The sequence below is a fragment of the Diadema antillarum genome, unplaced genomic scaffold (assembly GCF_040938485.1).
Source record: "Diadema antillarum isolate AM-2024a unplaced genomic scaffold, OU_Dant_1.0 seq00002153_RagTag, whole genome shotgun sequence".
Lineage (NCBI taxonomy): Eukaryota > Metazoa > Echinodermata > Echinoidea > Diadematoida > Diadematidae > Diadema > Diadema antillarum.
Window position 1 is genome coordinate 131,611 of NW_027272792.1, and position 26,922 is coordinate 158,532.

General features: G+C 39.4%; 1 protein-coding gene across 1 annotated transcript; it reads left to right on the top strand.

Annotated features, from left to right (window-relative positions):
* Positions 1-26,922, top strand: LOC139714061 (uncharacterized). Its single transcript, XM_071625789.1, has 10 exons — positions 1-299; positions 3,372-3,536; positions 10,229-10,307; positions 11,433-11,536; positions 11,933-11,947; positions 14,632-14,743; positions 18,059-18,296; positions 21,454-21,591; positions 24,564-24,671; positions 26,880-26,922. The coding sequence occupies exons 2-10, from the start codon at positions 3,446-3,448 to the stop codon at positions 26,892-26,894; spliced, it is 900 nt and encodes a 299-aa protein (XP_071481890.1). The 5' UTR covers positions 1-299; positions 3,372-3,445; the 3' UTR covers positions 26,895-26,922.

A 26,922-nucleotide genomic window follows, 5' to 3' on the forward strand; every position in this document is an offset into this window, starting at 1 on the left:
AGGTTACTCAGTAATTATGTTATCGGTTTCGCGGCCCATCTTCGATCTTCAGCGCGCCACTACTTTTGCAACGCGACGAAGCACGTTTGGGACTGCGGGAGATCGCGATAGCGAGCAGCATGCATCGCGTGCGGTTTATAAACACAGGAGGGGAGATCAGAAGCCTTTGGCGTGTTTGATGCGATCGTCTGTCTAGAAAATACTCCACGGTCGTATATATTATGAGAATACCCGAATCACAGAGAAAGCGATACGTACCGAGAGAGAGTGATGCCAGCTACTGTGTTATTCGGATAGAAGTAAGTCGAATTTCGTCTTAAAAACCAACCAATCTACTCGGCACTTCAGACCCTGCGTATCAGCAGCCAGATGCAGAGCGCAGGGCCATAGGGATCGGGAGGCAGGGTGATGGGGCCGGCCGGGGGTAACGTTAGTGTTTAGTAGACTGAAATCCTTCTGTGCGGAGGAGGGGATTCTTTGAAGCCAGACGTCTCCGCGGAACACAAATATTTTTGACGACAAGATATAGACCGATCTTTAGGTCAAGGTGGTTATGAACTTTGTTTGCAGAGAAAATATAAAAACTGTTCGCCTTTTCGAATCAAAAGTTAGTGGGAATGTGGGGTCATACTTCGATTTCGCTTGGGGAAAAATTGAAAGATCCGAGACTCAAGAGTTCAGTTCAGGCCTTACATGAATCATACACAATACAGGTTGGAGATATTGAGGTTGGGCGAGCGAGGAAGCTTGAAGCATGAAGGGGGCCTTAGTGAGGGAGTCGAAGACAGAGAAAAGAGGCTCTACACAGGAGAGGGTAGAACCAAGGAGGTTTGCCTAGTACCTCCTTGACCTTGGTAGAACTAGATAATACTTTCTAGTAGAAACGTCCAACAAGTGCAAAATACCCAGGTGAATGCGAAATTTTCATAGAAACTTCATACTCCAGCCAGGGCTGCCAACTCTGAGCATCAAGTCTCGTGCAATTTACCAAGTTCAAAAATGTCTCAATCTGATGAAAGAATTTCATGCGGAATTCCACAGTCTCACTGCACTGGATAGGTTAGCCCTGATTCTCATTTGTGTAATTTAAGTAGTTGCTACCAGTGTACCAGTTGCTTGAAAGGGAGCGGAAGGAAGTAGGTCCTCTGTCCTTTTTAATTCTTTGATTAAAAACTAAAGTAAAAGCTCATTTGTCATGTCATGATGTGTGTGGAGTGTGGTGCATGCAGGAAACTGTTTAAACTTGCCCGTCTGAAATCTGATCCCAATGTATATGGTGCAGATGTCTGTTTTCAATTAGGCCTACCGGTACCTCGGCAGTATCAGCAGTAACTTCTTATAGCAATGCTGCAGAGGGGTTTTTTCTCAAGCAAGAACAACAGTGACAACAAACAAACCATCGATGTTTGTCTTTTTTTTTTTTGACAATGTCATAAATTTGATAGAAACTAGACCCTTGTGATAGAGTAATAACATAATATATTTGATAAATGATTTAAACACCAAAGCCAGAATTTGAGGTACAGCCTGTACTAGCAGCATTCAAATTTTCAATTTTCAAAGTAATCTAATTTCTTCAAGCCTTGGAAATGGTGTGGAAGCTGCACTTAGCTGTCATACCACAAGGGATATCTGTAGTGTAAGTAGTGAAAATGGAAGTACACAAAGAGAGAAAAAGCTCATCAGAATGGAAACCAAAGTCAAATGAAAAGTGTGTGAAAAAAAGCCCTTCGAACTGAGATGTCATTAACAGGAAATTTATTTTACAAAAGAACAATAATGTGTCGATTTGTAGCTTTGATGCTTTCGATTGTGAATTGTGGTTTGAGTTAAAGAAATGATATAGCCTGCAATTTAATAATGTTGTGTGGTGATAAAGATTGTGTGAATTTGATATGCAGTAAATCCAGTGTTTCAGCAGCCACCTATTTGTAGTGGCACTAACTGCGATCAGCAGCCCCAAACGCGTAGCGTAATGGGGCTGCGGACTGTAGCATTCAGGATCATGACTGGGGTAGTTTCAAGGATAAATATCAACTTAAAATCAAAAAATTTCTTCAATTTGAAGACTTACAGGTGAAGTTGAAGTGTTGACAACAGGTAGCGTGCAACGTTTGGTTCTGCCTATAGTCCCTTTCTGTTCGAATTGACGACTTAATGTGACTCGGTTGAGAGGAACCTGGGAGAGCTACACTGAATTGATGGCCAGAGCATGCGCACACAGACATCTTATCTGGTCAATGGATTTGAAATTTGTGCGCATGCACTGGCCGTCAATTCAGTGTAGCTCTCCCAGGTTCCTCTTGACCGAGTCACATTAGGTCATCAATTCGAACAGAAAGGGACTATTGGCAGAACCAAACATTGCACGTTACCTGTTGTCAACACTTCCACTTCACCTGTAAGTCTTCAAATTGAAGAAACTTTTCGATTTTAAATTGATATTTATCCACAATACTACCCCTGTCATGATTCTGAATGCTACAGTCCGCAGCCCCATTACGCTACACATTTGGGGCTGCTGATCGCAGTTATAGTGGCACCTACTAACTGTATTCAACAATTATTAGACTCCTTGGAGAGGGATCAAGATTTTGTACAGTGGCCACCTAATCATGGTTAACATTTCATAATGTATCAATGTTGCTTGCTCCATCCAAGTTGAGCACCGTTGATAATACAATACCAATTTCATAGTCACTATTACAATGTATAGGTACGACAATGATAATTTGATTGTAATAGTAATAGTATGAATATGATGATGTTAATAATATTGATGATGATAATAATAATGATGATAATAATGATAATGATAGTAGTAGTAGTACCTAGTAGTAGTAATAATGATAATGATGATAATAATAAAATTATCAATAATAATAATACATAGCAGAAAAAGAACGGTAAGTATTTTTCCATTATCGCTTACAAAAAGTTTTCAAGGATTACATTAATATTATAGCTGTCTTGGCAAGTTTCCACTTTGTACTTATACACATGGGTAATAAACCATGTCCTGCTGTCCACAATGCTCCTTAAAGTACATGTAAGGGGCATCTTGGATGGCAGGACAAAGATTGTACAAAAAACAAGACATGTTATGCAATTATTACCATAAATTCATAGTTTGACCTTCTGCATTGTTGTATGTACAAGTGTATATATGAGAGTCATACATTCGACACCCATTATTTGCAGCACGTAGAATCAGATTTACTGCCAGCCTGTCTATAGTGGCCTCCCATTGTATTTCCTTACAATGGTCACCTTATACTGGAAGGACATTGTATGTATCATAGATGAGTCTAGCTGATAACCTGTACTTGCAAAATTCATAAAAATCACTTCAAATGTTGATACTGCCACAGGTGACCAGCAGTGATACCAACGCAAGGAGCCAGCAGTCTTTACCAAGTCCGGTGAAGCGGAGCAAGGTGGCACGATGGCAGACGGGGCGGGCCTGGTGTCGTGCGTGACTGAGCAGACGTCCAAGCTGGAGGGCGTGTTGGAAGAGGCCAAACTGAAGGTCAAAGGTAACTTGGTATTACCAGTGTACTTGAAACACTAATTCCCCGTAGGAAAATGGACAGTTCTACAGATTTTTTATTTTTTTTTTTTTTGGGGGGGGGATAGGGGTAGGGGGTTGGGTGGAGGAATGGGAAGGTCATGACCCAATGAGTTATCTTCTGTGTTTGTTCTTGTTTCGTTATACAAGAATTGTTAGAATTACTGGAAGCACCATGTTAGCTGCTTGTGCCACAGTGGGAACAGTTTCATGATTTTGATCTTTATTATTAAAGTGAATACCTTAGACGCCACACTTTTGCTCCTCCCAAATCTTGTGCAAAATGGTGATAATGCAAGTTATATTGTGCCAAATCCATTAAATGAAATGCTCAAGGTGCACTCGAAGATGAGTGTATAGAGGTAAGATAGAGAAATGGAAAAAGTTCAGATATCATGAAACAAATACAAATTTCCAATGCATTCTTAAATGACTGCGTTGATGATGCATTTCTTATGAGTTGGCAGTGAATTCCAAAGAGATGGCCCAGCACATAGAAAGGTGTGCTCCCCAGAGGTTTACTACATGCAGGGACCACAAGTAAACCAAAGTCTACTGACGGAAGTGATCAGACAAATGATATAAAATTAATGTTTTATTTCTTACTCACCCATGGGAGATGTATCAATGGGATTTTTCATATTTTTTTTTACTGAGTGTGTTACTGTGGATTTTTATATTTAGATGGCACGTATGACAAAAAATTTGGACGATCCTCTTGATACGTGGCAGACCCTTCATACATCTTCACTTCAACCTTGATTGGGAGCGTAGGAGGGATTGTCAAGTGTTTTATTCTGTATTCTCTTTTACCCTTAGTAATTTCATTCATTGTTAGCTCACCTGAGCCGAAGGCTCAAGTGAGCTATTGCGATCGCTCTTCGTCCGGCGTCCGGCGTCCGTCGTGCGTCGTCCGTCGTGCGTAAACTTTTACATTTTCATCTTCTTCTTGAGAACCCCTTGACCGATTTTCACCAAACTTGGCAGGTAGCATCCCTAGGGGAATAGGATCTCAATTTGTTCAAGTGGGCACCATACCCCTCCTGGGGGGCCCCCAGAGGGGCCCAAACCCCCCAAAATTAAGGAATCTTAAAAAAATCTTCTTCTCTAGAACCAGAAGTGATAGAGCTAAGTTAATACTATGAATTAGTACATTGATGACTGTAGTTTGAAGTTTGTTCATGGCGGAATCAGGGGTGCCCCCCTTGGGACCCAGGGGAGGGGGGTGGGGAGGGGTCCTAATGGGGCCCAAATTGTATATTTTCATCTTTTTCTTGAAAATGCCATTATGAATTTTCACCAAAGTTGGCAGGTAGCATCCCTAGGGGAAAGAATCTCATTCCCATCAAATGGGCACCATGCCCTACCTGGGGGGCCCCAGGGGGCCTAAATTTGGACTGAAATGGTAAATTTTCATCTTTTTCTTGAAAACCCTATCACTAATTTTCACCAAACTTGGCAGGTAGTATCCCTAGGGGGATAGAATCTAAACTCCATCAAATGGGCACCATGCCCCACCTGGGGGCCCCAGGGGTCCCACCCCCCCCCCCCCCCCTCCTGTAAGGAATCTTTACAGATTTTCTCTAGAACTGGAAGTGATTTCAAGAGCTAAGTTAATACAATGAGTCAGTATATTGATGACTGTTGTTTCAAGTTTGTTCATGGGAGAATCAGGGGTGCCCTCCCCCCCCCCCCCCCCCACCCCCTTGGGACCCAAGGAAGCGGGATGGGATGGGGGGGGGGGTCCAAATGTGTGCCTAAATTTTCATCTTCTTGCTGAAAACAACATAATGGATTTTCACCAAACTTGTCAAGTAGCATTCCCATAGGAATAAAATCTCAAAGTGTTTAAATGGGCACCATGCTTCCTTGGAGGCCCCAGGGGGACCAAACCTCCTAAATTAATGAATATTAAATAATATTTTTCTCTAGTTCTAATCAAAAGGGATAGGGCTTTAAGTCTTTTTTTCCCAAGCTGCATAATCCAACGTTCTATGAAGTACAGTGTACTTGGCAGATATTTTTCCCAGTGTGATGGAATATGTAAATGGACACCATGCCCCCATTCTCAGAGCTACCCCCACCATAAGTTTCCAATGTTCTCAGGTAAGAGTCTGCAAGAATGCATGGAAGGTGAACTTGCGATACTCAGGGGAGCGCGTGACCCGCGGGTCTCTTGTTTAAAGTAAATTCATTAGATACTGGTGGAAATGGACTTCATTTATGTGGGTATGGCATCATTCTGTGTACTGAATTTTAAAATTACCTCCCCTGTATTAATCGTCTTTATGTACTGGTATCATTCGCTGCACCCTTGCCTACTGCCAGTGCCAGTACCATATTCATTGTTAGTCTCTCACATGAAGGAGAGAGAGACCAAAGTTATCAATATATTACATATAACATCGTATCAAGAGTAGTACCACTCATCTACCAAAAGTGTGTTACATTTGCAAGTCTAGTTTAAATAATTGTGTATGTGTAGTTTCATAATCATCTGATACATTTGGCTGCTTAGACCCTGACAATTACCCTGACACTATGCCTTTACCATGAATTCTAGTGTGTGTGATGGTACATCTACTTTAAATATATACTTATGCATGCATGTGAAAGTATCATTTTCATGTATGTGTTTTGATTGTCTCTCTGCTGCTTTAATGGCTCTCATACTGCACTGACAGTACATGCAATGCAGAAATTCGTCTGTTCTTTGGTTGGAGAACCTTTTCCACTTTCGCATGCTATATTGTACTTTTAACTTAGAATAGTGAGCATGGTAAACAAAAGATTTGGTCCAAATTGGAGTCTTCAATTGGAAAAAAAAAATCCAAATATACAATGTAAATCATTCCTTCTTTTTCACACTTGAACACTTGTCAGCATGCTGTGATACGAAATGCACTTAAAAATTTACAGTCCACTATATGCTAGTGTACATGGGTATAAATGTAGTTTTGCATTGCTCTGTTTTGTGAAATTTCATTACAATGTAATGTTGATCATACAACCCAGCAAAGGACAAGAATTCAACCCTGTGATATTTCCTATTTTATGCTAGTGGTGTGCTGAAGCCATATTATTAAAGCATCATTGTACAAGGCTTGTGGTCTCCCAATATTTTGATTGCTGTTGAAGACTAGATGCCATTGTATTACTACAAAACAGTTAGCCACATGTGAAATCATGGAATGATGTTCAGAAAAGACAGTAACCCCACAGCTGTATGTATTTGAGATGACAACTAAAAACTAAGCAGAAATTAAAATGTCATGACATAATGTTAGAGACTAAAACAACTCCCCTTTTTAAAAGAAATTTCTGGGTGAAAGGTCAAATGCAGAATACACCCCCTTTAAAACAAGTTCTCAGGCCAGATTTCAGGCAAAAAGTACCATGGTACCCCTTTACTATAGATTTAGGGAATACAGTTGAACCTCTTGTATCCGGACAAGTCGGGACCGGGGCTCATCCGGATAAGGGATTTGGCCGGATACGGGAGACTCAATGCTTTATACATGTACATATACATACACATGTACTGATGTAGCCCATTGTAGTACCACATGTAGTAATGTGTATACTGCAACCTTTTCATTGTTACACTCAGTAACAGACCCCAAAATAGAGGTTCGTGTTTGCAAGAATGAAATCATTTTCTTTTATAAATTCTTGGGATGATTTATCTAAATAATTATTAAGAAATGTATCAAGTGTATGTAATTCATGTGTGTTTGTGTAGGAGTTCTCAAGGAGTTGGGAATCCCCCTTTCCTACCGTAATTATTAAAAAAAAAAATCATGGCGAGATTGCGTCCGTATAATAGAGAGATCCAGATAAAGGGAGGCCGGATAAGGGAGGTTCAACTGTATGTAGGTCCTATGTGGTCCCACGGGCTGGTGTGGGGGGGGGGGGGGGGGGGGGGCAGGGGAACCGTTGATTTAATGATATTAAACAGTAGACCAGTTAACTTTTACAAGGAAGTTACAGTAACAGTTTTATATGATATTTTATACAAGACATTACCTGACACTCGTCCGAGGTTTGTCTGACAAAGCAGCAACTTGGGAATGCAGAGTATATTCTTAAGTAGTAAAGTGTTTTGATTATTACAGGTGGACTACACGTTGTAGATAGTTTTACTAAGTCCACAGAAGAGAAGTGTCTATAGATTTGAATACATGGACCTTAGTGTAAACTGAACCATTACAGTTCCAGGTAATGCTTAATGACGAGGCTGAATAACTCACAAATGATGTGTGTTTGTGGGTTTTGTGTGTGAGAATTCAGATTTGGCATCCTGCATGTAAAATTGTGTATTATGTTGCTTGGTCCTTACATCCTGTTTACCTAGTTAAGTTTGCAGTTGAATCTCCATGATACATGATCACTCTGTCTTAATCTGTGCAAAATAGTTTGAGATTAAGAGTTTCCTGTGGTGAGAGAGGTTGACAATGCAAGAAACCTCAGGTGTTAAAGGGTTAACAAGTGATACAAGTCCATAATGATATCAGTCCGCAATTGTGTCTTCATTTGTTAATCTTGATGTTTTTTTTAAGCACTCCCTCCAAATCCTTATATAAATTTGGAAATGTATAATTTCTTATAACCAGCATATTCAATTGTAATATATATGTAACACTGCATCCCAAAACCAGCAAAATGTTGCCAGACATGGTTGTTTTATGTTTTATGTGTTTTTTGGGGTTTTTTTACAGGCTGATTCTGAAAAAAAAAAAGCAGACTGCAAGTTTTAAAATGATATATAACTCAATACAAATGGACTTTCCCAACCTGTCTAAATAATGGAAAGAAAGTACACCCTATGGAAAAGTGTTTACTGAGAAAAGAGGCTGTGAAATTTAGGGTGTCGTCATTTTCACATGTGCATAATCTCAGCAAGCAGTGTTCAGTGCAATGAATGGGGGAAAAAAAAAAACAGGATGTAAAACTCCATGGCAACCACCCACAATGAAGGGATTTTCAGATTAAGCTGAAATTTGGCACACTCCATCAGCACATGTTATTCATCACTCTCTTTCCACCTCTCTGCTAATACTTTCAAAGCAGCAGCATCATTCTTTCAAAAGGTATGAGTTGAAAGTGAAGTGTTTTTAAGAAATGCAAAGGGGCATATAAGGACATACCCAATCACACCATTCTACCAAAAAAAAAAAAAAAAAAATATATATATATATATATATATATATATATAATGTTCTCATAAAAAAACAAACACTGTTTCACATTCAGTATGTAATGATGATCAAACTTTAGAAATATAATATATAGAAGAATTGCTCTGTCAGAAAATATCAAAACAAAAATAAAAAATTAACCAGTCCCACCCATTTCACCTATTTTGAGTGCTCATGTAAAATTGGTGTTGTGTGGCATTTTGTTGATTTTGTGATGCATGATCACATAATTATATCCTTGTGTTTTGTACAGGATAGTGAATATTTTCTGTGAATTTCTTTTCTATTCATTTAGATTGCTATTTGACTCTTCAAGTAACCTAGCTTCCAGTCAATATGTTCACTTCCTGTGTACAAATATTATCATTGTATCGTACAGTTTGAATCTGACAATGTTTTGCTTCTGGACGAATTGTCACTCACATCTTTTATGAAAAATATGCTAAAAAGACTGATGCATCACGGTCATTTGCAAGTAGAAAAAGACTCCTAGCAGGCCTCGAATTTCGCCAGTTTTAGGGACAGGCAATTTTTGGTTTTAGGGGCACTCTCTCTCAAAATTTTTAAAGGGCAGCAAGGAAAAGTTGCAGTAAGCATGGTAATTTTGAGAGAGGCATTGCAGCAAGTAGATAGGGCATTGCGGCAAATTGCCTTTTGCCTGCCGGGTAATTCGAGGCCTGTACTAGGGTATAACCTTTCATCCTGAGAAAGAAGTCAGGAGGAAATCAAAAGTTTACCGTTTTTTTTCTTATCATGGTCAGGTTGGGAGGAAGCTAAGCATTGAATTCAGACATACATGTACTGTTCTTTTTTCCACTTGCCATACTACTAATTATTGAAATTTGCTGACATTTAGAGGACTGAGCACTGTTTGCCAAGAATTTTGAAGGAAGCAAAAACAGGAAGAAAAATATGAGGTGTACACTTTAACCTTGTGTGCAAACTTTCTGTAGCAAAACCGCCATTCTCATACTGAAAATGAAAGACACATTACATCTCTGCAAACAATGGTCTGTTAGTTTAACCAACAATGATTATTGATAATTATTGATAATAAAAACTGGCCTGAATAGCTGAGCCTTCTCGAATAATACACCCAGTGTTGGTCAGACATAATTTTTAATCTGTTTTTGTGTATGCTAGAAGTGTGTTTGTGGTTGTGTGTGGATGGGGGTGGGGGTGGGGTAGGGAGGGGAGTGTCACACGGAATACCTATGATCAATTCAAATTTGGTTAAGTGTAGCACCGTATGCCAAGAATGCCAACAGTTTTGATTGGAGTTAATACCATACAAGACCTTTTCCCCCCATTTTCAAATAAACAATTTCATTTCCTATCTATCAATCTACCCATCCATGTGTCTATTTATGTATGGTACCTATCTACTATGTATATCTGTTATCTGCTTGTGTAACTTTTCTTTGTTTCCTTCTCGTACTCTTTTTATTATTTTTTTTTTCAGATTCACTTGAAGAGTTTGTTAACTCTGGGATATCTGTCCTTGGACAGGCAATAGGAATCTATTACTCCCTGTTTACGAGGTAAGCACCGTGGTTTCGAGTCACGTAATGACAGCACTCCTACAGTCTTGTTTAATATCCTCAGTTCTCTGTTTAATTGTGGTACAAGTACAATTGTATTTTGTTCGGCTGTCCACGGGGAATGAGAAGAAGAAAAGGCCATAGTTTCGATCATTGTCTGATAGACACAGGATGTTCCCTGGGATAAAATCAAGGTACAATGTTGCTTCCTCTTGAGCAACTAGATCAGTGTACTGAAACAGACAAATTTCATCTATTGGATCTGCTAGAGACTCAAATTTTACTGAATGCTTAAACACGTGCGAATGTATTTGCCATATATTTAATAAGTCCAGTTTTTCTTGCAAATCGGGACTTCCTGAGAACTTCTGATAGGGAAATTCTATATTCAAATATGTTTCTGAGTTAATTTCTAATTTGCCTCATAATTATCACCAGGTGTTTAGTTGAACCAAAGCACACCCATGAATTCTAAGTCAAGCTTTGCATTAATCCAAAATGAAATGAAGTTCTTTATTTCAATAGTTTGTTATTCTGAAAACACAAAATCTCTTTACCTAGATACTTATTAATCTGAAAGTGAAAAAGGGTTCCCTAATCTGAATATTTGTGGCATTATTCGGAAGGTTCTCTGTTCTGAGCAGAAATAATGTTTGCTATTCCTAAGGTTAGCTAATCTAACAATGAGATAAGGTTTGTTATTCTGAAGGTTTGATAATCTGAAAAGTCACAGGGAAAAGGTCTGTTATTCCAAAGGTTTTTTAATTAACAAATGAAATAATGTTCATTAATCAGAATATGATTCAAGGTTTGTTGATCTGGAAATGAAAAGAAGGTGCATTCTAAGGAACCTTCAAAATTACAAATGTTATTTCCTTGTCAGATTAACGAACCTCTAGAATAATGACCTTTATTTCATTTTTGGATTATTGAAGCTTTGTAATTACTACTGGAAACCTTATTTCATTTTGAGATTAATAGACCTTAGTTCATTTTCAGATTAATGAATCTTTGGAATAACAAACTTAAGAGTAACCTTATATCATTTTTGGAATATTAAACCTTCGAAAAAATGAACCAAATAAGAACTGTAACCATTGATGGTCACCCTCTTCCCCCCTTTAGTCTGAATGTGGTAAGTCGTCCCGAGATGGAGTCACTCTTCCAGAAGCACTTCCACATGCCGTCTGTCCAGGATACTGTGTCAACTCTAGAAGAAGTGGAGGTGGGTGTGTGCTTTTTGATTACCTGAATTCTGCAAGACACTTGTTTGACTAGGGACCATTAACCAGCATTGATTCATTTGCCGATAAACACACATAACTCGATATTTAAAGGCAAGGTTGTACTAGGAAACCAAACCACCCTGCTCTGTAAAACGGAGCTCGTCGAATGCATGCTGCTGTACTGCCTTACAATTATTTTTGGTATCAGATTTGCCAATAGCTAACATCCATTGTCTTTTGCAAAATAGCTTTCGGTTTTTAGAACTTGTAGTCCAGAGGGGCAGATGCAATACCTACATTTTTACCTTTGCCAAGGGGGGAGGTTATGTTTTTGTTACCGTTGGTTTGTTAGTTAGTTAGTTTGTCCGTGTGCAAAATAACTCAAAAAGTACTGAACAGATTGGGATGAAACCTGTAGGAAAGGTCGAGAATGACACAAGTAACAAACTACTAACTTTTGGTAGTGATCCGAGAATTTTGGGGGAATTTATGAAGGATTTTTGATATTTTGGCAGGTAGGGTCAATGAATTTGGGAGTTCAGGCTGCACGTATTTGAGGTTAGCATGTGCACACTAAAGTGCGTGCTCTAGTTTCTGCTAGGGGAAGCGCGCCGTGCAGCTGAGTGTATATGACGTAACAAAGGCTTCTATATTGGGAAATCGGGCGACTCTCAGCACACAATGCTGTAATACGTATGGGTGGAAATCACTGATATCTCTATGGAAGAACAAGATCAGTGGTGGAAATGAGCTGCATACTTGGTGGAGGTCTGCGCTCTCAGAGTGCTTCTCTAGTTGTGTATTGTTGAATGTTTGGTCTCTCACTCGAAAACTTTGGATGTTTTTTTAGATGTGCTCATCCAAACCCCAAGTACCAAGATGTGAATATGTTGCATGCTATAAAGACTCCAGTGTCTGTTACCACTTGGCAGGAGGTGTGGAATATGTGTACAAATTTCAATGAAATAAAAGTGAAACTGCTCCAATTTTGCATACAATGTAGACAGTTATTGCTGTGTTCACTCACTTGCATAGAATTCGATAGTAAACATTGTGACGGGCAAGGTAATGCCGGCACGTTTTAACATAGCACCATCTTGTGACGGATGAGAAGAAACAGACATAGCATTCTTTATAGACCCTACAGCCAGGGGTTGATACAAGATCACAGATTGAGTTTTGAAATGAGACATTTTTTTTTAAGAACAGTTTCAGTGACAGGCTGACATTGGAGCAAACAACAATTCTAGGACTTACCTGGCCAAGTTATGTTGTCCTTTTATCTGGAGAGACCAGTCCTAGGACTGCCTCAATGTTAGGTGTCAGGTACCCTTTGAGGAAACAACAAGTCAGACATGTCCCAGGCCCCAAGTTTTGTAGAAACTTCCCCTGGCTGGGGCTTAAGTGAGATTCCATTCAGCATGGACTTCTGTCACTTCTTGTCTTTCTTTAATTCTTATATTTTTTCCTTTCTTTCTTGCTCTTTTGCATATTTTCTCTTTCTCTTTCCCTGTTCCCTGTTTGTTTTGTTATGCCTCCGCCACGAAGTGGTGCCGGAGGCATTATGTTTTCGGGTTGTCCGTCCGTCCGTCCGTCCGTCCGTCCGTCTTTCCGTCCGTCCGTCCGTCCTTCCGTCCGTCCGTCCGTCCGTCCGTCCTTCCGTCCGTCCGTAATGAATTTTGTGGACAGGGTAACTACCAAAACCTTTTGAGGTATCCTAATGAAACTTGGCATGTATGTGTATTAGGGGGTGAAGTTGTGCCTATCAACTTTTGGGTGCACATGCTCAAGGTCAAAGGTCAAAAGGTCAAAGTCAAATGCTTAAAATTTTACTATTTCCCCCATATCTATGCAATGCCTGAAGATATTTTCTTGAAACTTAGTGTATACATGTACTACCCAATTAAGATTCTCTGGTGAAAGTTTGGGGTCATGAGGTCAAAAGGTCAAAGGTCAAAAGGTCAAGCAAAATGTTAAAAATTTCACTTTTTTCTCTGTATCTTGGAAATTGTTCAAGGTATCTTCATGGAACATAGTATATATGCATCTACTGACTGGCAGTGGTTATCTAGGGAATTTAGGGTTCATGGGGTCAAAGGTCAGGGGTCAAAGGTCAAGGGCAATACTTCAAAATTTTACTATTTCCTATATTTATACAATGCCAGCAGAATTTTTTTTTAACTCGATGTATGCATGTATAACCCAATAGAGATTCTCTGGGATTTTTTTTTTTTGCCAAGAACGTCAAAGGTCAAAAGGTCAAGATCAAGTGAAAGTGCTGAACTTACTTCTTTCTCCATATCTCGGAAGTGGCTCAAGTTATCTTGAAACCTAGTACATGCTGAATTTATGTATGTTCTGCCTGACAGTGATTCTCTCATAAATCAAAGGCCAGATGAAAATGATAACAATTTACTGTTCAATACAGAAATTGCGCTTTTTCTCCATACCTTGAAAATTACTCAGTGCATAAACTTATGAAATGGTCAATGTCAAGTTAAAGTTCTTAAATCCCCAAATACATGCTCTCCTATTCATCCAATTAAACATAGGTCAAGGAAGGTAAATATTCAATACATTTGTGACAAACATGTCATTTTAATATTTTGCCAATTTTGTGAAAATGTAATCACACATTTTCCACATGTACTATAGACCTATTAGGAGAATCATGCATTATGGCGGAGGCATACCAGTCGCCATAGCGACATTTCTAGTTTTGTTCTTGTTTTTGTCTGTATCTCTGTCTTTCTCGTAACCTTGCCAGGACTCCTGTCTCAAACATGTCATACCACTCCTCTTGTACATGATCGCCCCAGTCTTAACTTTTGCCCTTGGCTATAATGGGGTTTCGTTTGTGCAATAGATGATCAAAGTATAATTTGTCTACAATGCACTATCTATCCAAGATTATATAGCATACTGCCAACTGCTTTGAAGGGGTTTCATAATGATCAGAAGTGTACCTTTTCTTGTATTCTGATGAATATAGCAAGGATAATCATAGCTACAAATTAAATCTTCCCTGCCCCCCCCCCCCCCCCCCCCCCCCCCCCCCCCCCCCCGTTTTGTGCAAACCCCAGGCAGAGTGGAATCAGTTTGTGAAGAGATAGATGGGCAGCTCTCCATCCCCAGTGAAAACTCGGCCAGCTTGCGAGTTGGGTCTGAAGGGCCATGTGATACCAAGGTTCAAGATGTGCGGACAGGGAAGTAAGTCGCTGGTCACCCGACCATAATACTTAGGCTCAATTGTTCTTTATTTCTGGGTATCTTATCTTTGAGCTTGTATGTACTCATTCATTTGTGTGTGCATGCGTTGATTGGGTTGGTTGGTTGGTTGGTTGGTTGGTTGGTTGGTTGGTTGGTTGGTTGGTTGGTTGGTTGGTTGATTGATTGATTGATTGATTGATTGATTGATTGATTGATGATTGATTGATTGATTGATTGATGGATTGATGGATTGATTGATTGATTGATAGATAGATTGATCAATAGATATTGTCTTATTTTTATGATTTGGTATTTGATTAGTACCTTTGTAATTTTTAATGTATTTTACTTGCTCTTCCATCCACTCCTTTTTCTTCCTTTTTTTTTTTTTTTGGGGGGGGGGGGGGGGAGAGGGAGGGAGGATAGGGGAAATGGGGGTGGGGTAAAGGGGCCAACTCACATTGAGATATGTGATCTAACAGGAAGAAGAAGATAGAAACCTTTCTTGTTTGATTTCTTATTACTTAAGAAAAGCGATAAGAACTGAATCATCTTGAACTCAAATATAGGTTTGGATAATCACAGAATAAAAAAAAAAACAGTCAACTTATGTGGGGGTACTTATGGGGTAAATAACTTTCAATCTAATGGTTTTATCTTGTATACTTTTTTATGCCTCCGCCACGAAGTGGTGCCGGAGGCATTATGTTTTCGGGTTGTCCATCCGTCCGTCCGTCCTTCCGTCCGTCCGTAATGAATTTTGTGGACAAGGTAACTATCAAAACCTGTTGAGGTATCCTAATGAAACTTGACATGTATGTGTATTTGGAGGTGAAGTTGTGCCTATCAACTTTTGGGTGCACATGCTCAAGGTCAAAGGTCAAAAGGTCAAGGTCAAATGCATAAAATTTCACTATTTCCACCATATCTATTGAATGCCTGAAGATATTTTCTTGAAACTTAGTGTATACATGTATTACCCAATTAAGATTCTCTAGTGAAAGTTTGGGTCATGAGGTCAAAGGTCGAAGGTCAAAAGGTCAGGGTCAAATAAATAAAATTTCACTATTTCCACCATATTTATTGAATGCCTGAAGATATTTTCTTGAAACTTAGTGTATACATGTATTACCCAATTAAGATTCTCTGGTGAAAGTTTGGGTGATGAGGTCAAAGGTCAAAGGTCAAAAGGTCAGGTAAAAATATTAAAACTTCTTTTTTTTTCTCTGTACCTTGGAAAATTTTTCAAGGTATCTTCATGGAACATAGTATATACATGTACTGACTGGAAGTGATTATCTAGAGAATGTAGAGTTCATGGGGTCAAAGGTCAGGGGGTCAAAGGTCAAGTGCAACACTTCAAAATTTTACTATTTCCCTCATATTTATGCAATGCCAGCAGGGTTAATTTTTTTTTAACACTTGGTGTATGCATGTGTAACCTAATAGAAATTCTCTGGAAAGTTTTTTTCTTCTTCTTTTTTTGCCTCAAAGGTCAAAAGGTCAAAGATCAAGTGAAAGTGCTGAACTAACTTTTTCCTCCATATCTCGGAAGTGGCTCAAGTTATCTTGAAACTTAGTACATATTATGCATGTTCTACCTGAAAGTGATTATCTTATGAATTTTAGGGTCAAGGGCCAGATGAAAATGGTAACAATTTACTATTCAATTCAGAAATTGCACTTTTTCTCCACACCTGTACCTTGAAAATTACTCAATGCCTATATGTATGAATGGGTCAAAGTCAAGTTAAAGTCCTTAAATCCCGAGATACATGCTCTCCTATTCATCCAATTAAACCTAGGTCAAGGAAGGTGAACATTCAACACATTTGTGACAAACTTGTCATTTCAATATTTTGCCAATTTTGTGAAAATGTAATCACACATTGTCCACATGTACTATCTAGACCTATTGGGAAAATCATGCATTATGGCGGAGGCATACCAGTCGCCAAAGCGACATTTCTAGTTGTGTTTTGAAGTAATCAATAGTATTCTATATGATTTTAATATCATGTCTCTTTTGATATGTGTACTTGATGTAAATAAAGCAGTGATGACTAGCTAAAGATCTTCATAAAGTGGAGGGAGTATTTCAAGTTTGAAGAAACTAGTATCCTCTCGTATTATAGAGACATGTATATGAAAGGGGGAAAAAAAATCACTCTTTGATTAGATGAACCTTGAGGCTTTACCACCATGTGGCCATTATGTGCCTTGTTGATATTTCCCATCGTCTCAGTGGACTGTGTTGTTGTCCTCGTACACATTTGTCCTTCGTGGTATGCCACCTTGGCGAGTACTCTTAGTCCTGTCAAAAGACTTTGACATCACGTAGCAGCACTCTAAGTTTGCAGGAACTTTAATTTCTGTGTGACAATTACAGTGAGCGTAGCATCTATGTAGAATGTGGATTAAGGTGTGATTTTCTCACTACTGTTTGAAGTGAAATATTCACCAAATTTGTGTCCTTTTGAGAGATTATGACAAAACAAATATTTCACTCTGAAGCAGGACTGTTTCATACTGTTGCTATGTTTTTCTAAAGTTGGGCATACAGTTCTTTTTCGTGCATCCATTTGTATGCTTGTCCATGTGTATGTACTTTTGTATACCTAAAGTTGTTATAATCTCATCAAACTTGGTACAAAGTTAAATTATGGTAAACTGGGAAGTTCTGCTATTTCACTTAGAGTAGGTCCAGTTGGGATTAAAGAGCAAAGTAAAGTTTCGTGAGTTTTTACTATGCATACTGGTAAAATTGGTTTAGAAACACATCACAAAATTCACTCTAAACAGATTGTCTCAAAGCATGACACTGAAAGTGCAGTGGACTTGTCTTATTACTTAGGGAAAGAACTGGTGCATCTCATTAAAACTGATAGAAGAGGCATAATCTATTGACACTGTGGTATTCAATCTGTCTAATTTGTCCTCATGATAATTGGCAAGTCAGGAAGATTGATACTTTGAAAAAAAAATGCATACAAATGTCTCGATATAATAATTGGAAAGAAATGACGACAATTTGTGAAGTGTCATGAACTAGGATAGGGATATGAGTGAAGCCCAAGCTTGTTATGCGTCTTTTCGTCCCTATATCTGTTAGAACATTTTAAAACCTGTGTGGGTGTATAATATATGAATATATATGATGGCAATAACATTTGGAGGTGGTAATTAATCCAGAGAAAGTTAAACCCTTTAAATGCTGATTAGCACAGAAAGCCCCATAGCATTGTATGCATTGTCCAAGGTCCTTGGCACAGAAAGGGTTAAAAAGCTATATCACCTGTTGATTTTTACTTGCAGATGGTGCACGGTCTCCTCCTACCTGGACGGGGCCCAAAGTCTCGTCCTGGTCCTCCTTCGTCACTTCGCCTGACTCCCGTGACGCCACCATGTGGCGGAGCTCCAGGCGAGGCGCGCCGACGTCGCGGCGGCAGGGGGGCGTGTCCTGGTCGTCTCCTTTGGCTCTCGCGAGGGGGCTTCGCAGTGGTTGGATATCACGGGGTGCCAGTTCGACATGGTGACAGATGAGGAAAGGGATGTAAGTGCTCTCACTTCTTATAAATGTTTATTTTTGAAATGTGAATTCAAAGTGTTGAACTATGCACCTTTTTGCTGACTGGCACTAACGATGAACCAGTGATACCAGATAATAACATCTCCTTGATGAAACAAAACTAACAATATGTCAAGTTGACAGACTAGACCAGGTAATCTGATTTTTTAATGCACTGATCACATATAAACTGATGCATTTCAAAATGCAATTGCTTGTTAATTACAATCTGACCCATGGATTTTAGGGACTGCTGTGATTATGTCAAAAAAAACTTATCCCTCATGAATTTTCACTTAGACAAGATTCTGTCCTTCATGTAGTAGAAACTGTGCTTAGATTGTGTATCTTGACAGACAATAAAAGAACAACCTTACAATTTTCTTTTCTCACAGCTTTCTGAGCTTATATCCGAAACATGTTTTTGACAGTCTTCTTGATCACATGGATGTGTTGCATGAAAGAGAATGAACCAATGAAAAGTGGATTACTTTTTTCTTCTTTCTTGGCAGCTTGAACAGTTCAATAATGTCAAGGAGATGTCAAGTCTAAGCAAACTCTGAAATGAGGGAAATTTTGTCGTCATCATGAACACGTCATGTCAGTGATAAAATTGAGATACAAGGAAGAAAATACATGGGTTTGGATTCTTATGGGGAAAGGCCCCAAACAATTCATTGAATATTTAGATAGGCAAGGGCACCCACTTGGAAACATGCATGAATGCGGATGTATTTACGACGCTTAGTTTGATTTTTGTCACGCTTGAGTTGGCAACCCATGCCTTCCCGCTGAATGGTGCATTGTCGTCTGAGATCCGAAGTGACTTGAGGTTTATTGTTTGCTCAATTCAGCACCAACTGATTTGATACAAACAGCCAAAATGCAGCGATTTATCCTTGAAGAGAAGTCAGAAGATTTATTTGTCACACACCTACGTCTATGCGCAAACCAAGGATGATTATATCGCCTTCACGCTCTGCAACCCATTGCTTGCTAGTGTCTGTTGGACAGAAAACATTTATCAAATCGTTCCTCTTTGTGACCCATCTTCTAATATGCTGCATGTGATCACCCAGCTCATAACCCACAAAAAGTAGGCCACAATGAATTTCCATTTTTCTACATTGTTTAAAAGAGTAAGCTCTAAGCTTTACAAGGATATAACTTGCTAATAATGAACCATCTTAACCCAATGAAAAAAGTGATTGGAATGAGAAAGAGTAAGGTGGTGCAGTTTCATGGAAAAAGAAGAAAAGAGGATTTAAAGATTAAGGTCGCTCAGGCATGCTGTGCAGAAGTATCAATGAAAATATGTTCTATTTCGTAATGAAAACACTGCATGTCTGAAGAACTGTGACCCAGAAAATCTGCTAACATCTTGATTTTTGTTTTGTTTTCTGCCAACAAATTTTGACAGTAGGTAGAGGAAGGATTACTCTCCAAGGAGAAACAAATTTTAAAGATTTGAGTTCGTCAACCCAAGTAACATATTTTGGTCCATTATAGAGGATCTTACTCGGCAACTTTTCTTTGGTTTTTACCTGGGCGGTCACGTATAGCAATTTTCTTCTTTTTTTTTTTTTGTCAATGGGAAGAAAAAGTATCAATGTAACTAACCACTGAGTGTATTTGCATCTACTCACTTCACAAGTTTACACAATGCTTTTTGTGTCCTGCCCAGAAATCTCTGCATGAATGATAATGTGGTTTATTCAGAGACACAAAGTCATGCGGTATAAATCTTCACTTTAGTACATGACTCCTTTCGCTAGAAAAAGAGAACATTCACACTACCCTTCCTCTCAGCTCTTCTGATGTTATATTTTCAGTCTTGATCTGCTAACTTTGCCGAACAGGAAAAATTATATATCCTGCCACAGATGGACATGTTACAAAGACACAATGTATTTGTATGTGTGCCAATGCCTGTTCTTATATATGGGGGGGGGGGGGGTGTAAGTGTGTGTGTGTGTTTATGTATTTGTGTACATTCTCACACTTCATGTCCTTACAGGAATGAAGATTTATGTACATATTTGTTTGTTGTTGTTTTTTTTGTCAAGGGTGGTTTGTGTTCAAATGTCCTTTGTTTGGAAAGGTTAAGAAGAGTGTGTATTTGTGTGTGTGTCTTCTGGCTGACCCTGATAACTGTACCACGTTAACCTCTTCATCACCTCGTATGTTGCAAGTGTAGACCAGGTCAAGATCAAATTCAAGTTTCCACATCCTGGCAGTGGTATGTTGATATGCTGTACACTTTTTGGTGGAGAGAAGCAGGAGTGTAGATGTTTTTCTTTCTTGCTAAGGGCACAGGTGTCACGGCCGGGACTTGGAGCGCAGAGCTCGCCCGCCTCCGATCAAGCGTGACAACCACTAGACCAAGGTGCCTCCTTGGGTGCATGAACTTTATTATAAAGGGTCACAGCTGTTCTAAAACAGTACCCTGGTGATAAGCTATCAAATGAAACCTTTTCCCGTATTGACGTTGTCTTTGTGGCATGTTCATGATTCAAATGTCTTGGATGGTAGCCATGGTTGTGCCCCCCCCCCCAAAAAAAAAAAAGACTTTTCATATTGTAAACAAAACTGTTCTCTCTAATTAGTGTTGATGTTGGCGGATGAATGCATGTTCTCTTACAAGTATTTGGAGTGTGATTGTTTTACTCCTCTTCTCTATTTTTGGAAATAAAACATACTTTGCAGAAACCTTTCAACATTGCTGTAATTGCACTGTTTTTAGTGTTTTTAGTTTCATGCTAGTTTCTGGTTGCAAGAAAGGTGCCAAAATTTCCACACTGCAAAGATTTCCACTTTTACAGTAAAATAAATGAAGAGTTTGTTCGCAAAAACCGATAAGTCCATATTTGCCAAATTGAGATATTTGCGATTAAAGGCCAAGAAAAATAAAGAGAATAATAAGAAAATTTTTTGCTTCTTTTGACCAAAGCTTCAAAAACGTACCTTTATATGTAGTGACCAATATATCATTTAAAAGGTATTATTTTGTACTTTATGACAGAGACCGTACATCAAAATCTTCAAAAATGGACTTATTAGTTTTTGCGAACAAACTCTTCAAATAATTCCACCAATTTATTTTACCCCTGTATGTCCTATCCTCCCTCCTTTGCTGGTCCAGATCTACAAAGCCTTTGGTCTACGTGTCTCGGTGTGCAAGGTATGGGGCACTGCGGCCTTGCTCTACTATGCAGAGCAAAAAGCTAGAGGACAGACCCTCCCGCGAAAGTTTGCCAATGTTGAGGATGATCCCAACCAGGTTTGTATTATTAAACATAACAGCTGAAATCCGTACTTCTGCACTAAAAGCTACAAGCAAGGATGTACTGTACGAACTGAAATTTTTGCGGTGGTCTTATTTTCGCTAATTTTGCGAATCGCCTTTGAACCGCGAAAATAACAACACGCGAAAATAACAACATGCTAATAACTAAGTTCAGTTAGACCCTCGCAACCGCGAAATTAACAACACGCGAAAATGTCCTCCAAGTAGCAATTCGCGAAAATATCTGTACGTGAAAATTTCAGCTCGTACAGTGTGTATGTGGGACCATTCTCAGTAATTAAGTGTTCTTTTCAGGGATAGTGGTATGAGCTTTACCTATTGAAATATGCTTCATTTTATGTCCACAGGAGATTATAGAAGGAAAAAAAAAGTTTCAAGTGCAATCTTGCAATGTTTTAGAGTAAGCTTCATAAATGTGTTTGTGTGGGTGCTGGAAATAGACACATTTGAGTAAGTTTGATGGTGACTTTTATTCGTATTTTGAAGATGCTATGGCAGTCTTGACTAATGGCTATCTCGGCATTTTGTAATCTTTAGTTGACTTTAGTATGTGTGAACCAAGGTGGTAATAACATCTCACAAAGTTTCAGGACTTCTGCAAGTCACTTCCATCAGCTCATCCGGTATCTGAGACTGCCCGACAGCCGGTTGAGTCGAGGGAGGGACCTGACCAATTCTTGAAATTTGATTGCAAAAATGACAAGATGAAAGCCAGTTACGATGATACAAAACTACTGTTATACTGCTTCATTTTTTTTTTTCTGGCACTAGATATGCATTATACTGTGTAAGCTGTTATTTTCGTGAGGGTTTGATTTTGGCGAATTTCGCAAATCACAGTTGGACCACAAATTTAACAACACACGAAAATGTCGCCATGCGCTAGGGTAATATCGCATTTATAATAGCCTTAATTTCAATTTGCGAAAACAACATCTCGTGAAAATGTCTGCCATCTCCTTATTCGCGAAAATATCTGTACGCGAAAATAACAGCTTCATACACTATGCAAATCGTTGACATGACATATCGATTTGGTTGATGCACAACCTCACATGCATGTGTACACAGTGGACATAGAGACATACATTCACCTGCCATGCCAGCACACGATTGCAGCACTTTGGTGTACACCATTCAGAAACAAACTTTGCTACATGCAGCATTGATATTGCTCAGTTAGTATTATCGATACACTACATTTCTGTTGAGAAGGAATGTGCAATTTCAGTATCAGTTTCAAAGATATGCATTTCAATATGTATTGTGGTTTTTTTTTTTAAATTTAGTCCCACGTGTGAAAACACAGCTTGATACTAAGTTTTTCTTTCGGTGGCTTGACAGTGAAAGTATGTGGCCCGTAATCAGGCCACCAAAACATATTTGTTCGTTTGTTTTGGAAGTGATGGCCCAACATCTATTTCTGACGGCCCTGGGCCACCAGGCCACCACTAATGCTGAGCCTTGGTTCAACATTTAAATTTTATAATAATGGTATTAATACAAATTCTCAAGATTTCAGCTATCTATCGAGTGATTGGGTCAAGATGTTCTTGCATGCTGTTGACTTTCTGAAAGACTGTACTAAAGTATGGTTTTATTTCCTTTGTGACCAAAGTACATGTAAGGCACACAAGGTTATGCTGACCTTGTGTGTAGGTCGTGTAGGAAGGACTTGATGAGGAATACAGTATGTGTATCACAATGCAGCTCGTAAATTGATCTGTTTTTTACTTCCTGCTTGCTTCCTTGCTGCAGTGGTAAATTTGCAGAATTGGCAACGGGAATATTTAATATTCTTTTCAGAACTTCCGTGATATTTTATGTCTTTTAACACTTGAATTGATGAATGGCCTTATTAAAGAAGGAAAAAAAAACTTATGCTGAGAGCTAGAATACATTTGATCTGTTCCCTAAGTGTATGTTTCCAACACACTGCCAAGGCTGTTTCATAGGTGCCAATGCCTGTGCAGAGAGTGCAGAAAACATTTTCTTCCAACATGCAGGATGTTGTCAAAATCTAAACAATTTTTAATGCCAGGGCATTTTCTTGTCTCCCCCCCCCCCAACCACACATAATATAAGGTCAATACTTTTTGTTGCTGTTTTGTTTTTCAGCATTAAAGGAAGCTGCTTTGTAATAGGACTTGAAGCACTCTACTCAGATGTTTAGATGAGACAGAATCTGTTTGTGTGTGTGTGTGTGTGTGTGTGTGTGTGTGTGTGTGTTTGTTTGTTTGTTTGTTTGTATTCCAGACTGAAAGAGGTCATCAACTTTCGATTCCTGTGGTAGGACTGTGTGGGGATTCCCCGGCTTGTGCAATTAATGCATTCACACAGGAAAGTTCTAGATGCGCGAACAGTTTTGGCCTCATGACCACATTTTGTTTCTTTGTGCAGGCAGTCGCAAGTGCTGTCCTCTTGTTAGGCTCACTATGAGGTTTAGTGCTCAGAAAGACACAGTTTCAAGATAACACTTTCAGTTTCGATACCACCGTCCTCCACTAATGCATTACTGCGAAGAAAGGCATAACCTGATATGTGATACCATTTATGCAGTAATGGTTTCATTGATAGTGTATATTCAGTACCGATATTCTGACGAGCATCCAGGACTGCCATGGATGCCTGGAACAAGATGCCTCCCCCCCCCCCCCAACATATGTTGTTTTTTCTCCTAATAATGAAAGTAAAGCATGTCAGCTACAAAGTATGAAATTTGAAACATATACACCATACGTTTTTGTTTGGACTGAAAGCTAGTGGTATATATCTTCTCTGCACTCGAGTGAAGAAGACATTGCGCGCAATCAATTATTATTATCAGAGTTGTGAAAAAAGAATGAAGCAAGATACAACAACAAAAACAATTTGTCAGAAATGACTGTTATTCCAGCATGATTTGAGTACATTGTAAACATATTGTCTGCCTGTTTCTTTCTTAGATGGGCGGTGATTTCATTCTTGACCCCAGAGGCAGAGTGGCTTTCGTGTACAGCAGCAAGGTGCCACACGACAGACCGTCGGTGGATCTGCTCATCCAGGCTTTGAAGGTAGGCCGACGACAGGGTCCGACGGGCACCGTTGTTTGACCCCAGGTTGAACACAATAGAGTCAGTCACCTTAGTGTGTTGATTTGCACGGAGATTGATTTCCAGACTTGATATTGTTTGTTTGTTTATAATCCACAACCAGACTGCATTTGATGTGTTTGCGAGGCCTGCAGTCGAAACTCAGAATGTGATACATCCAAATACACGTGTAAGGCATACATCCGTTTCTGCAAGCATGTTCCCATTTTGCTAGTTTTTCAAAAACATGACCAAATATGTATCTGAGTCTGAGTATATTGTGATTACAATCTTATTTTTTTGCCAGTTTTTGGTTTATTCAAAAATGATGCAGAGTTTGCAAGCCTGCTGAAATAGTGACGGATCCAGGAGGGGGTGCACTGGGCATGCCTCCCCCCCCTAATTCTGTGTTTGTGTGTTTGTTTAGTGTGGTTAGTGTGCCCCCCCTTTTATTTATCTATTTTTTTCTGAAAGAAACCATCTTGTCAGCCAATTGTATACTGTATACGCCATATATTTCGCGAGTCTAAATTTTCGCGAATCAGGAATTCCCAACGATTTCGCGAGTGGTTAAATTCGCGATCGTGGAGTCCTGTACTGAACGGAGAAGTGTACACGCGTACGTCACATTCACATCAGGATCAGAGTCAATATTTTCGCATGTCTTTAATTTCACAAATAGCACCTGACTCACTAATTTCGCGAAAATAAAAACCTCGCGAAATATTCGGCGTATACAGTATTGTGCTTAAGCCTTTTTTTGTACTGTATGTGTGATTGTCAGTTGATGAAACCTGAGTGGCACAAGAAAATACCTGTTGAGGCCTTTTTTTTTTTTTTTGCTTGTCAGCTGATTAAACCTGGAAGTGGTACTTAAACTGCTTTGCACCCCTCTCCCCTTGATGGAATTTCTAGATCCACCCTGTGAAAAATCAGCTGATTTCATAGATCCTTTCCGAATATTAAGAGTGTAAATGCATATTATATCCTTCATGCAGTGTGCATTGTGAATGAAACAAAAGTTCAATCTGGGTGTGAAATGAGACTTTATCACCGTGATCCAAATGGTGAAGGCTGAAATCAATATTTTCAGGAAGTTGAACTTCTCTCCCCCCCCCCCCCCCCCCCCTGTGTCATTCAATGTCATTCAGAGTTGTTCTGATTCTGCCACGGTCTTCTCCGTGACTCTTAGCCGTGGCCTTGCACGTTTTACTGGCTGGTTCCGCCCCACTGTCCCCCTGGTCACGGAGTGTGACGGTAGGGTGCAACCAGCCGATGCAAAATAATTCCTCCAGATTTGGAGTTTGCTTTGTCTCTGCTCTGTGTTTTTCTGTTTGAGGGAATGTGTAGGTGGGCGGGGTCATTGGGAGTTAATGAGATGTGGAGACTGGAGAGAGAAAAAATACTTGATGTTGGTCCATGAGAGATGCGTAGGTTGACACGGAGAATGGGAGTGTTATGTCTGGTGCTGTGTGTGTGTGTGTGCACAGATGAGTTCATTTTGACCTTCACTGGGTTTTTTGTTTTTGGTGTGTGTGTCCTTTTTTGCCCCCCCCCCCCCCCCCCCCCCCCCCCCCCCCCCCCCCCCGGCATGGATGAATGGATACGCACTTTGCTGCTCTGCACCGAAACATGATTTCCCATCGCTGCTGATCCATGGTGTGGAGTGTGGGCTGCTGATCTTTTTTTTTTTCATTGGCTGACAGTTGTCTGGCACTCTTGTTGGATGAGATTTGAGTAGCAAAATGATCATTATTTTGGCCTTTTTTTTTCAATATTCAGAAAGAAACCCACGCAACAGTTGTAATTTGGATCTCATCTTCGCCTCTGATAAAAACAAACAAACTCTTGTCCCCATTAGCAAGCACATGTACACCCTGTGTACATAGCCTGATTATTAGTTGTGAATGGACTGATGTGCATTATTCATAGGATGACGGACATGAATGCTTTGTTGCATTTGTTTTGATGACTTAACCCACTGTGTCTCAGAAATCATATTCACATATAATTTCTTTATCTATTGAACCCAGGATTTTCTGAGAATTCCATCCAGAGATTCATAGGTGCAAACTTAATGATAAAAAGGTGATAATTTGGGCAGTGAAATTTTCAAAGTACTTGATGAGTTAATTTGTATCATTTATCCCCCGTGCAATTTGTACTCTCTTTCAATTACCTCCACCCCAGGATCATCCTGCATAAGACTGCGAAGGATACACCAGCCAAGGAG